Consider the following 13,687-nt stretch of genomic DNA (forward strand, 5'->3'; position numbering starts at 1 on the left):
GAGGGGTATCTGTTGAGAGGCCAGACAAACGTGTGGTTCCTGAAGAGGGGCAGCAGCCTTTTCAGTAGTTGCAGGGGCAACAGTCTGGATGATTGACTGATCTGGCCTTGTAACAATAACCAAAATGGCCTTGCTGTGCTGGTACTGTGAACGGCTGAAAGCAAGCAGAAACTACAGCCGTAATTTTTCCCGAGGGCATGCAGCTTTACTGTATGATTAAATGATGATGGCGTCCTCTTGGGTAAAATATTCCGGAGGTAAAATAGTCCCCCATTCGGATCTCCGGGCAGGGACTACTCAAGAGGATGTCGTTATCAGGAGAAAGAAAACTGGCATTCTACGGATCGGAGCATGGAATGTCAGATCCCTTAATCGGGCAGGTAGGTTAGAAAATTTAAAAAGGGAAATGGATAGGTTGAAGTTAGATATAGTGGGAAGTAGTGAAGTTTGGTGGGAGGAGGAACAAGACTTCTGGTCAGGTGACTACGGGGTTATAAACACAAAATCAAATAGGGGTAATGCAGGAGTAGGTTTAATAATGAATAGGAAAATAGGAATGCGGGTAAGCTACTACAAACAGCACAGCAAACGCATTGTTGTGGCCAAGATAGGTACGAAGCCCACACCTGCCACAGTAGTACAACTTTATATGCCAACTAGCTCTGCAGATGAAGAAATTGAAGAAATGTATGATGAAATAAAAGAAATTATTCAGATAGTGAAGGGAGACGAAAATTTAATAGTCATGGGTGATTGGAATTCGAGTGTAGGAAAAGGGAAGAGAAGGAAACGTAGTAGGTGAACATGGATTGAGGCTAAGAACTGAAAGATGAAGCCGCCTGGTAGAATTTTGCACAGAGCACAACTTAATCATAGCTAACACTTGGTTTAAGAATCATGAAAGAAGGTTGTATACATGGAAGAACCCTGGAGATACTAAAAGGTATCAGATAGATTATATAATGGTAAGACAGAGATTTAGGAACCAGGTTTTAAATTGTAAGACATTTCCAGGGGCAGATGTGGACTCTGACCACAATCTATTGGTTATGACCTGTAGATTAAAACTGAAGAAACTGCAAAAAGGTGGGAATTTAAGGAGATGGGACCTGGATAAACTGAAGGAACCAGAGGTTGTACAGAGTTTCAGGGAGAGCATAAGGGAACAATTGACATGAACGGGGGAAAGAAATACAATAGAAGAAGAATGGGTAGCTTTGAGGGATGAAGTAGTGAAAGCAGCAGAGGATCAAGTAGGTAAAAAGACGAGGGCTAGTAGAAATCCTTGGGTAACAGAAGAAATATTGAATTTAGTTGATGAAAGGAGAAAATATAAAAATGCAGTAAATGAAACAGGCAAAAAGGAATACAAACGCCTCAAAAATGAGATCGACAGGAAGTGCAAAATGGCTAAGCACGGATGGCTAGAGGACAAATGTAAGGATGTAGAGGCTTATCTCACTAGGGGTAAGATAGATACAGCCTACAGGAAAATTAAAGAGACCTTTGGAGATAAGAGAACGACTTGTATGAACATAAAGAGCTCAGATGGAAACCCAGTTCTAAGCAAAGAAGGGAAAGCAGAAAGGTGGAAGGAGTATATAGAGGGTCTATACAAGAGCGATGTAGTTGAGGACAATATTTTGGAAATGGAAGAGAATGTAGATGAAGATGAGATGGGAGATACGATACTGCGTGAAGAGTTTGACAGAGCACTGAAAGACCTGAGTCAGAACAAGGCCCCCGGAGTAGACAACATTCCATTGGAACTACTGACGGCCTTGGGAGAGCCAGTCCCGTCAAAACTCTACCATTTGGTGAGCAAGATGTATGAAACAGGCGAAATACCCTCAGACTTCAAGAAGAATATAATAATTCCAATCCCAAAGAAAGCAGGTGTTGACAGATGTGAAAATTACCGAACAATCGGTTTAATAAGCCACAGCTGCAAAATACTAACACGAATTCTTTACAGACGAATGGAAAAACTAGTAGAAGCCGACCTCAGGGGAGATCAGTTTGGATTCCGTAGAAACACTTTAACACATGAGGCAATACTGACCTTATGACTTACCTTAGATGAAAGATTAAGGAAAGGCAAACCTACATTTCTAGCATTTGTAGACTTAGAGAAAGCTTTTGACAATGTTGACTGGAATACTCTATTTCAAATTCTGAAGGTGGCAGGGTTAAAATACAGGGAGCGAAAGGCTATTTACAATTTGTACAGAAACCAGATGGCAGTTATAAGAGTCGAGGGACATGAAAGGGAAGCAGTGGTTGGGAAGGGAGTAAGACAGGGTTGTAGCCTCTCCCCGATGTTACTCAATGTGTATATTGAGCAAGCAGTAAAGGAAACAAAAGAAAAATTCGGAGTAGGTATTAAAATCCATGGAGAAGATATAAAAACTTTGAGGTTCGCCGATGACATTGTAATTCTGTCAGAGACAGCAAAGGACTTGGAAGAGCAGTTGAATGGAATGGACAGTGTCTTGATAGGAGGATATAAGATGAACATCAACAAAAGCAAAACAAGGATAATGGAATGTAGTCTAATTAAGTCGGGTGATGCTGAGGGAATTAGATTAGGAAATGAGACACTTAAAGTAGTAAAGGAGTTTTGCTGTTTGGGGAGCGAAATAACTGATGATGGTCGAAGTAGAAAGGATATAAAATGTAGACTTGCAATGGCAAGGAAAGCGTTTCTGAAGAAGAGATATTTGTTAAAATCGAGTATAGATTTAAGTGTCAGGAAGTCGTTTCTGAAAGTATTTGTATGGAGTGTAGCCAGATATGGAAGTGAAACATGGACGATAAATAGTTTGGACAAAAGGAGAATAGAAGCTTTCGAAATGTGGTGCTAGAGAAGAATGTTGAAGATTAGATGGGTAGATCACATAACTAATGAGGAAGTATTGAATAGGATTGGGGAGAGGAGAAGTTTGTGGCACAACTTGACCAGAAGAGGGGATCGGTTGGTAGGACATGTTCTGAGGCATCAAGGGATCACCAATTTAGTATTGGAGGGCAGCGTGGAGGGTAAAAATCGTAGAGGGAGACCAAGAGATGAATACACTAAGCAGATTCAGAAGGATATAGGTTGCAGTAGGTACTGGGAGATGAAGAAGCTTGCACAGGATAGAGTAGCATGGAGAGCTGCATCAAACCAGTCTCAGGACTGAAGACCACAACAACAACAACAACAACAGATTCTATTCACAGCTCACACAAATAGCATTATTTTTGATACTCAAAAAAACTAAAACTATACATAGATCATACGATTTAAATACATAAGTTTTTCATTATATTACATTTTCTTCTTAAAAGATTCATCTTGCAACACAGTCATTAGTCCCAGTTCTAAAGACATAAGTAATATCTGTTGCTTTTTAAATGATCATTGGTTAATTTATTAATGTTCAAATTTGTTCTTTTCTAATAAAAAGTGCTGTCACTTTTGTATTTTGTGAAAAAATTGTAGGCTTTGGAATGGGTTTCAAAAACATTACCATAGGTTCTGCATTTTCGGAGATGCCACAGAAATTGATTTATACCTCTCTCATTTAAAATTTCTACGGTGACAAACAATCCAGGATTTATCAGATCAACATGCACATCCTTGACAACATCTGTTGCTATTGTGTCTTCGTCTGCAGCATTTGATCCCCACAAGAATCATTTTCTACCTCTGAATACCAAGCACATCTTCGATGGGTTGCATCCTTAGTTAGGAGAAGATGTTTGGTTTTTTCAAGCTTCAGGGTTCTTGTGACAATACTAGTATTATAGCGTAAGTTAAAAAACAATAATAGTTTTGAATGTGAGCAAAAATGTTTGAGCTGAATGTGAGTTACACTCACTCAGTTGTCCAGAAACGCATCTTCCAGTACCATAAAACATGGTTTTTACTTGAATCTGAGTTTGTGCTCATTTATAAAAATCTGTAGCCCAGCCAGCATACCATTTTCTGTGTTTCATCTGGTTCCACACTCCTCTCTTCATTGTACCATCAATAGCATCCATGATGACTTTACCATGTCATGCAGCAAAGAATAACAGTCCATTTCCACTTTTAATACTTTTGAACACAAACTGGATAATGTGTACTTGTTTTCAAATAGAGAAGTATGGCCATCTCAATGAATTGTCAACTTTTTTGAGATGCGAGATCATCTTATTTACATCAGGTATTATTTATAAGACAACACAGCAACAGAAACTGTTTCATGTGTTAGATCTCATTAGTGATGATGGCATGATAAAATGTTCCTGCAGCATCCAGGTGCAACCTGTGGAGCCTGTACTTATTCGTGTTATGAATGAGATTTTAGACTTTTGTCTTTGTTAATCATAGACACACTATCTACAAAGTCAGTCTGTAGATCTCCAGATTTAAGAAATCCATTTTGCACATATCCCCAATTCAGCAGATTCTGAGTTTTCTATGAAGCAGTGAAATATTAAATATAAAATTTCCTTATCAATTTAGAACACTACATCAGTGATGGTACCATTCACTTCTGCATATTTTTGTTGCCTGTCAACATCAATCCATTTTTTCCATTTTACTTATTTGTCAGTCAACTTCATTATTTAATGTGGGGTGATGTTTAGGAGCTATAGCTTTTACACTTTATACATGAGTTCGTAGTACACATGAATTAACAATAGACTACATGTTCCAGTAACTCCTTACCTCATAAAAAATGCTCTTTTCAATGTCATTTTTCAGTGCAGTCACCAGATAATAAGAGTTGGCATGATACCTTCATACATACATTGAGGTGTATTCGAAACCAACAAAATGTGTAATGAATGAAAGTATTTTTTATTTGTCCTATTTCTGTATCTGCCTAAAATTGCTTATAAGCTCCCTGAGCTGAAAATACCATGTAGTACTTTTTGCAAAACTCTGTGCATCATTGTCTTCTGACCTTTAAATAATCTGTCAGGTGCTTGACAGATTGTCATTTCTGTTGTAAAAAAAAATCAACTGTTTGCTTCTTTTTTTTTCTGAAACCTTGTTATCCATTTTGTGTTGTTAATGTGTGCTTAAACATTATGGAAGTTGTTCCACTGGAACAATTAATTTGTTTGTTACTGCATATTTCCAAGTTGGGCTCTCTGGATGTAGTTATTTCAATCTTTTCCCTGCTTTTCCTAAAGTTTATGGGGATTAGTATTAACATAAATAGGGTTCTGATGATTACACTCCAGTGACATGAGTGGTTGTGCATTTACTTTCTTTGTACATATTCTTCACAACTCTTTTTCCTCTTTATTTTAAATCTAGACATTTGCGAAGTTGTTCTCTTCCCTTTCTTTTGGAGTCTTGTGATATTTTCTTGTCTTTTTCTCTACATTGAACCAATTGTAATTGATTTGCTTATAGTTTTGCAAAATTTCTCTCTCTGTCTCTCTCTCTCTCTCTCTCTCAAATTTATTATCCGTTATCTTTAACAGAAAGCTAGTAATAATAATGTGTAACAATGCACCAGCCTTCATATACAGATGTATTACTATGTAAATTATTCAGCAAATGAAACTTTTATTGATTCATCCACAAAATTATTCTGTCATAAATTCTTTGCTTTACCGCATATCTTTTTTAAATTGTTTAGGTTAAAGTTAACTAACAAAAAATTTAAACATTCTTCCTGACCTACCTTCTGTGTAGTAAGAATCCTTGGTGTTAAATTCTTCTTTGGATATCACAACTTAATCAGTATTTTTAGTTACATATCTGGCAGCAAACATGATGAATTTAAACTTAAAATGCCTCTAACACTGCAGCCAAACAAAATGTATTTTGTAACATGGTCTACGCAGTTCAAATCAGCACACAGGAAGTGTCATACTGATCAGTACATCAGGTATGTAATGTGAAGACAAAGATTCTTCATATCATTGTAATTAACTGAGCAACCATCACAGCCTATACCCACACAGTTCTCCAAGGACAGAGAAAGGCTTTACATTCTCCTAGAATCGTAGTACTTAATACTTCACCAGTAACGCTACGCTCTTCATCTTGACACATCAGGTTCATCGTCAGTGTTTCCACTACAATCCTTGTCTACATCTACATCTACATCTACATGACTACTCTGCAATTCACATTTAAGTGCTTGGCAGAGGGTTCATCGAACCACAATCATACTATCTCTCTCTACCATTCCACTCCCGAACAGCGCGCGGAAAAAATGGACACCTAAACCTTTCTGTTTGAGCTCTGATTTCTCTTATTTTATTTTGATGATCATTCCTACCTATGTAGGTTGGGCTCAACAAAATATTTTCGCATTCGGAAGAGAAAGTTGGTGACTGAAATTTCGTAAATAGATCTCGCCGCGACGAAAAACATCTTTGCTTTAATGACTTCAATCCCAATTCGCATATCATATCTGCCACACTCTCTCCCCTATTACGTGATAATACAAAACGAGCTGCCCTTTTTTGCACCCTTTCGATGTCCTCCATCAATCCCACCTGGTAAGGATCCCACACCGCGCAGCAATATCCTAAGAGAGAACAAACGAGTGTAGTGTAAGCTGTCTCTTTAGTGGACTTGTTGCATCTTGTAAGTGTCCTGCCAATGAAACTCTAAAATTTTTTGTGTAATTTGCCGCCACCATCAACATATCTAGCAGCTAAATTCAGTTGGGTTATGTGCACTATGTACGTAGTCTCATCGAAGATTATGCGTTAATAACGAGAATCTTTGATTTCTCCAGTAATCTCGATAACATCACTGTTTCACAGCACGAAATAAGTTCGTTACACTTTGTTTTACATATGCAAGTGGCATTCGCTTTAGTGGCGTCAAGGTGATGTTTTAGTTGCAAGTCTCCAGCGTCAGTTCTAAATCTTAGAAGAGCTTAGAAGTTTCCTGTGTTACTCACTATACTCTCACGATCATTATCATTTTCTAATAGACTCCCATCATGCCTAAGGCCCCCCCCCCCTCCCCCGCAGGGGAATATTTTGCTTTCCATGAGATATGATTGTTTTTATTATAGGTACAAGACAATCTCAGTCTTCCCTAATGTTTTCCATTCTCTGTCTTGACATTGATTTATGACACAAAGTTTGCATTCCTTGTGTTGCCAAAAATAATTTTGCATCTGTTGATACTTCAATGTGGTACTTGATCTGAGAGTGAGTCTCATGGTCACTATCTTTACCAGTAAGTTTGGCAAACTTTGATAGTGGTTCAGTCACAAGTTTCTTGGTGATAGTGGATTTCTTTCCTCCAGCCATTTTATTGTTCACAAAAAGTGAACAGTTAATGCAAAAAAGTCCCTTTTTAACTTGGGAGAACATCAGCCATGGATACTGTTTAAAATGATTATCATGCACTTGCCTATGTTCAACCCGCCCTTCCTTGTTGTGCTCAGAAGTAGGAAAGACAACCTTTTCCAGGTTTCCTTGGAGCTGTGAGAAGCTTGTGTTTTATATCATCAATAATGTCCTGATGGTAATACATCCTATTAATTGCCAATATCTGTGTGATTGAAGGAATTGGTCAATGAACTTTGTTGTGGAAGTTTTGACATAGTGCTGGGCTGTGCCTTTACATCTGGTGGTGTTTTTGCGGCTGAATGGTGACTAGAATCATCAGATGTTTCTACTTTCTTTTCTTTATTACATATCAATCCATTTTATTATATTGTTACAATGTAGGTAAATTAGATGCCAATTATTCTAGAATAAATACTTTATTCGCACTGAAAAATGTATCGCTGGTACCCTTAGCACTAATACACACTTGGCGACTCTCCCAGATTTCTAATACCACTGAGCACAATACTGACTGAAGTCCGTGTTAATAGCCAGTAATGCAGTTGTTCACTTTTTATCACTTCCAAGTTATCGCGAAGATTGTAGCTTTCAAACTGACTAGCTGGCAGCGACTCTGCTTCTCATATATATGTGGCTCAGTTGTGAGAACATTCGCTGCCAGACTGTCAAATGTACTTTTGGCCACTTCTAAGTCACACTGGTGAAGTTGCCCCCTGAGCTAGGTGTTCAACAGATGCTTGTCTAAGTCACATGGCAGTGGCAGCTACAGCAGGGTTAAGATTAACGACAAAATTAGTAAATGAGGGCAAGACTCTCACATTCCCACAAACAAAGAAGAGCCAAATACAGATAGAGAAAAGCTTACAATATTGGTTTCCACACAGAAAGACACAGTAAAAGGAAATTATTGACACAAATATATTTATGAACCTGGTAATATTGCTACTGCAGAAGTGCTGTATTTGTTCTGCACACATTATACCACTCGGTTAGCTTTTTTTTACAACAAATGCCATGAGAATCTTTCAGTTGAGTGGCCCAAAAAATGAATTTGTTATGCCACTGCTTTTGTGGGTATAAATTTGTGATACTGGATATGGTGGATGCAGAGAAAGTCCACCCATCGGGTAGGAGATTTCAGAAAAATCATGGAAGAACAAATATGTATGTAACAATAGCGAAATAGCTGTAAACCTAACTTTGGTGTCATGCATAAATATTCACAGACAGCTATAATTGTACCAAGAGTGTGACTGCATCATTAGACCATTTGACTAGGATAAGTGAAGTAGAGTAAACCAGCCATGAGTTTGTACTCTGTTGCACATAAAACAAGTAGTCACTGCTTTTTACATCAGAGGCCATTCCTTGTGCCTGTTCATTATCACAGAAAATTTCTCTCTAGTTTTGGGTTCCTAGGACAACGACCATGGGTGTCCAGATAGCATATGTGAGTTGTTTTCTATGACTTCTGAAGGATTGCTAGTGGTGTAAGCAAAACAATTATATTTGTTTTTATTTGTACAGATTTAGGACAAATTCACAATTACATTCAATTGTGAAATAATTAAATTTGGAACTTACATAGCATCCGTAATTCACCCACATCACTACTGGGACTGTGGCACTGGAGGGAAGCAGAAAGTTGTCATGATATGTTACATGTTTTCTATTTTGTACAATAATGATATAGCATTGTTTTGCAGAATGAAGAAATGTTTATTTAAGGAAAAGTAGTGGACTTCTTGGCTTCACCCGGGTGTGCATTTACTCCAGATCTAACACCCTCGACCTGCATTCCCTTCCACTCTATTCTCTGTCCATGCACCCCCCCCCCCCCTCCCCAGGGGCCTTTTAGGGTGATTCATTGGCTGAAAAGGTCAAAGTCATGGTATACGGATGCAATGTGAAACCGTAGGTCCCTCCCCCTTCTGGTGCTTAAAGTATCCGGAATTTGGGCACGTCTTTGCATTGCAGCACTATCCTTATCTGTAGAGATTGTGGATGAGTATCTCTTGCAAATGCCCCTTGTGCCTCTGCCCCCATCTGTGTCCACAGTGGAAAGCACCACACTCCCTGCTCACCAGATTACACTGTTTTGTAGGGAGTGAAGAAGGTATAAGAATACAAGACTCTGGACAAACCTACTGACGAAGAGGCCAAAAGGAAAGCATGTACACTATGTCATATGCTACAACTACAAAGACATTTCCCTTTTGTTGATTGTATTCGTGTCTGTTACTCTTTCTGCAGTGGGCCCTCAGGCCATCCCCTTCCCCTGATGGTTTGACTGCTCCCCTTCTCTTCCCATCCACCAGGGACGTTTGTCTCCACCTCCCAGCCCGAGATGACTAAGCTTCTTCTGGCTTCTCTTGCCAGGAAGGGATCCTTTGGGACACTTCCTTCCCTGGGTTGCACAGATCTACAACTGGACACCAGTAACTGGCTGAAGGCGCCACAGGCTGTTGGTCACACTGCTTTACGATAATCATTTTTATCTGAAACTGATTCAGAGAAGCCCTTGGCATCATCAAAATCCTCTAAGGAGAGAAAAGACAAGAAAAGTAGTTCAAGGAGACGGACCTTCCAGTGGACCCCCATACTGGCAGATCCCACCTGTTCAACTCCTGTGGCCAAGGCAAAGATTCCAGCAACCCCTAAGGCCCCAGTTTGCTCCACACAATGGAACTCGGAATGGAGTTTGCGCAGATGTTGTGGATACACTGTTTAGCAAACTTTTGCCTCTTGATACACCTTTGGAGGCTGTGGCTGTTTGGGTAAAGTGCATTTCAGCATAGTACTGTCTGCAGTGTTTACATCCCTTCTGATGATAAAGCATCTCATGACATATTTTTTGCATTCGTTTCCCAGCTCCCCCCCCCCCCCCCCAACTTTCCTAATTTTGGGCAGTTTCAATGAACATAACCCTTTGTAGCTTTTAACTATGATCACTAGCCATCGTAAGGACCTGCAGGCCAGGGGGGCCGTCGGTTCGAGGTGCTACAGTCTGGAACCGAGCAACCGCTACTGTCGCAGATTTGAATCCTGCCTCAGGCATGGATGTGTGTGATGTCCTTAGGTTAGTTAGGTTTAAGTAGTTGTAAGTTCTATGGATTCATCAGTGTCCTAGCCCTCTGCCCTGATAGAGCACCAGGGCCAGGTCACATTCACAAGCATCATATCCTTGCCATCTGTAACTGGATCTGGAGCGAGGGCCAGTTCCCATTTCAACAATTAGAAAGCATCATTGTGCTGAAAGTGAGTAGGCACCTCTAGAGATGGGCAGTTATTGCCCAGTAAGTTTCACCAATGTTTTCTGTAAATTGCTTGAATGCGCAGAGAGCTGACAGTTGTGTGGCTCTTTGAGTCTTGGTCTTCTGGCTGCATCCCAGTGTGATTTTTGCCAAGGCTGTTCCATTACTGATAATATGGTTTGCCTGCAGTCTGCCAGCCAATCAGCTTTTGCCCAATGTCAGTGCATTATAGCTGTCTTCTTTGACCTGCAAAAGCTGTGTGACACCAGGAGGTGACACCATATCTTTGCTGCCTTACACAAGTGGGGTCTGTGGGAGCCACTCCCAATTTTTATCTAGAATTTCCTGTCGTAGTATATGTTCTGGGTTCTAGTTGGTGCTTCCCACAACACTCCACATATCCAAGAGAATGAAGTCCTGCAGGGCTCTGTACTGAGTGTCCCTGTCTTTCCACAAGCCATCAGTGGTCAACTCCAGCTGTGAGGTCATCAGTAGCAGAGGTCATGAGTATCACCCTCCTTGTATGCTGACTATTTCTACCTCTTACTATTGCTCCTCTAGTGTGTGTGTGTGTGTGTGTGTGTGTGTGTGTGTGTGTGTGTGTGTGTGTGTGTGTGTGTGTGTGTGTGTGTGTCACTGAATGTAGACTGCAAGGTGGCATACGAAAGACGTGGTCATGGGCACTCGCCCATGGCTTTTCGTTTTCAGCTGCCAAGACCCATGTCATGGTTTTCTGTCAACATTGTATGGTTCATCCACAACCAGAACTTTTTTGATGACAAACTTCTCAATGAGGCAGGAACTTACTGCTTTTTAGGACTGGTCTTTGATTCTTAGTTGGCATGAAATCCCAATCTTTGGCAGTGTAAGTGAAAGTGCTTGCTGCACCTCAGTACACTTCGTCACCTGAGTAACACCAGCAGGGGTGCGGAGTGCACTGCCCTTCTGCAGCTTTACAAAGCCATGATACAACCCTGTCTTGGTAATGGGAGTCTGGAATATGGTTTGGCATGATCCTCAGCCTTGTGGATACAGGATCTGATGCACCACTGTAGGGTTTGATTTGCAACAGGAGCGTTTCGAACTAGTCTTGTAGACAGATTACTCATGGAGGCTGGGGTTCATTCATTGTGGTGTCAGGAGATGATGCCTCAGTGGCTGACTTAGTTTTATGTTTAATTCTTGAGGAGGGCTTTTACCACTCTGTTTAAGGGAGGGCAACTTAACCTTATTGCCTCATTGAGAGGTGGGCAGAACACTCTGTTGCCTCCTCCCTCTCCCTCTCCCTCTCCCTCTCCCTCTCCCTACCCCCCCTCTCTCTCTCTCTCTCCACCCTCTTCCCCCCCCCCTCTCTCTCTCTCTTACTCCCCACCCTGACCCCTCTCTCTGTCTCCCTCCCCCCTCTCTACCCCCTCCCTCTCTCCCCCCTCCCTCTCTCCCCCCTCACCCCGCACTCTCTCTCCCCTCACCCCACACTCTCTCACCCCTGATTTGGATGCATTCTGACACTCACTCTTCCCAATCGATAAGAATCTCTGCAAAGTTGGATGATACTCATAAGAAAGGAATATTGAAAGCTGTGTCATACACACAGAAGTTAGCAAGCAGTTATAATTCACAGATTGTTTTCTTCTTTCAGTCTGTTAAAAATCCATTGGGAATATCTTGGTCCACCGATTTTATCAAGGAGGATCCTGAATTTAATTTGGAAATGAATATAACTGAGAATATTGTAAGTATTTACATCTCTGATGTATTGCTTGTAGTCAAATAAGTCTTTTAGTAAGTGTGTACAGTAAAAGTTGCATTGAAATAGAATTGTCACAGATTGTCAGTTTTCTGGAATTTGTTGCTGTTCGTAATTGTAGAATATTCTTCTGCTCCTGCACTTGACTTTCATATCACCTCTTACGTTCTGACTGTTTTAAATAGAAGGGGACTAGTGGTTGGTATAATGCTGTTCTGTTGCCCTTGTTGATATCAACTATATTGTATAATGGTTGTCTGTGATGGTCCTGAAATTCACATTTAGATGAAGTTTAATTCCAATAGTGTAGGTCATTTGAGATATATTCCTCCTTTCAATATCATCTGATAAATACAATTCGAAAGAACATTGACTGTCCTTATCCTTTCCCTAAAAATTTATTGGGTTTTGATAAAGAGATAAAATTTGTATGTTGTAGATCAGCCCTGATACTTAGGCCGCAACCTGTACATATTGTGGCAGCTTCTGTGGTACCTGTTGTATTACTTATAAAATTTTCATTCATAGAAAAACTCTGTGTATGTCTTATGTCTTTTGGTGAATGATTGTACATAGATGAAGCCATCTATGACCTCACCATTCAAGTCCTGGCAGATCTAAAGACGAAAGATTAATTTTTTAAATACGCTTTATGACCTTGCTAAGGGAAGAAGATGCTCACATTGATAAACATGTCACAGGAATGAAATTAGACAAAGTTTGGGGAACGTTCAACACACAATTGCAGAGGGTTAGGTACTGGCTCACTCTCAATCTCATTGTTCATAAACAAACTTCCTGAAGTTATAAAGGATTTTTCAGGCACTCAAATGTTAGCTTCTTCAGACACTGGAATGTGTGGTGATTATACAAGCATACAGGTTGAGGATCCAAACTATCATGCTACGGACAGCTCAGAGAGTATGTAAAGGAGTGTAGCTGATTCACAGCTAACAGGCAAGACTTAAATGTCACAGGGACTCATGTTATGCCATTTTAAACAAATGAAAGGCATGCATTGGCATCACAAGAAGACAGGACAGTAACTGAAACAGTAGTAGTGTTGTTCCACAAGAAGGGTTTTACAGAAATGAGAACGCCACACATAGTAGTCAGGGATGTGCAAATGAGGAGCTTGCCCACAGCAGTGCCCTAGGGCATAGCTGTAGTTGTCAAAGTGGCTGGATTGTAGTTGGTGACCACTTACCATGAAAATACAAAAGGCCATACTGGCCTTTGTATGCAGCCCAAGAGATCACAAGCCGAGCAATATGTCTCCACGGCACCAGGGCCAGAGGTTCAGGGATAGTGTCCACTGCATGGAGTGCTGCTCCCAATGCAAGTGTGCAGAACAGTGTGTTGCTGTTTGTGTGGTCTGGAA

General features: G+C 40.4%; 1 protein-coding gene across 1 annotated transcript in view; it reads left to right on the plus strand.

Moving 5' to 3' along the window:
• Positions 1-13,687, plus strand: part of LOC126426437 (zinc finger protein 726-like) — a 115,449-nt gene that overhangs the window by 26,594 nt on the left and 75,168 nt on the right. The window contains exon 5 of the mRNA XM_050088354.1: positions 12,199-12,291. Coding sequence (XP_049944311.1) covers positions 12,199-12,291 — 93 coding nt within the window. The remainder of the gene's footprint in view (positions 1-12,198; positions 12,292-13,687) is intronic.

The sequence above is a fragment of the Schistocerca serialis genome, chromosome 11, assembly GCF_023864345.2.
Source record: "Schistocerca serialis cubense isolate TAMUIC-IGC-003099 chromosome 11, iqSchSeri2.2, whole genome shotgun sequence".
In the NCBI taxonomy this organism is placed as follows: Eukaryota; Metazoa; Arthropoda; class Insecta; order Orthoptera; family Acrididae; genus Schistocerca; species Schistocerca serialis.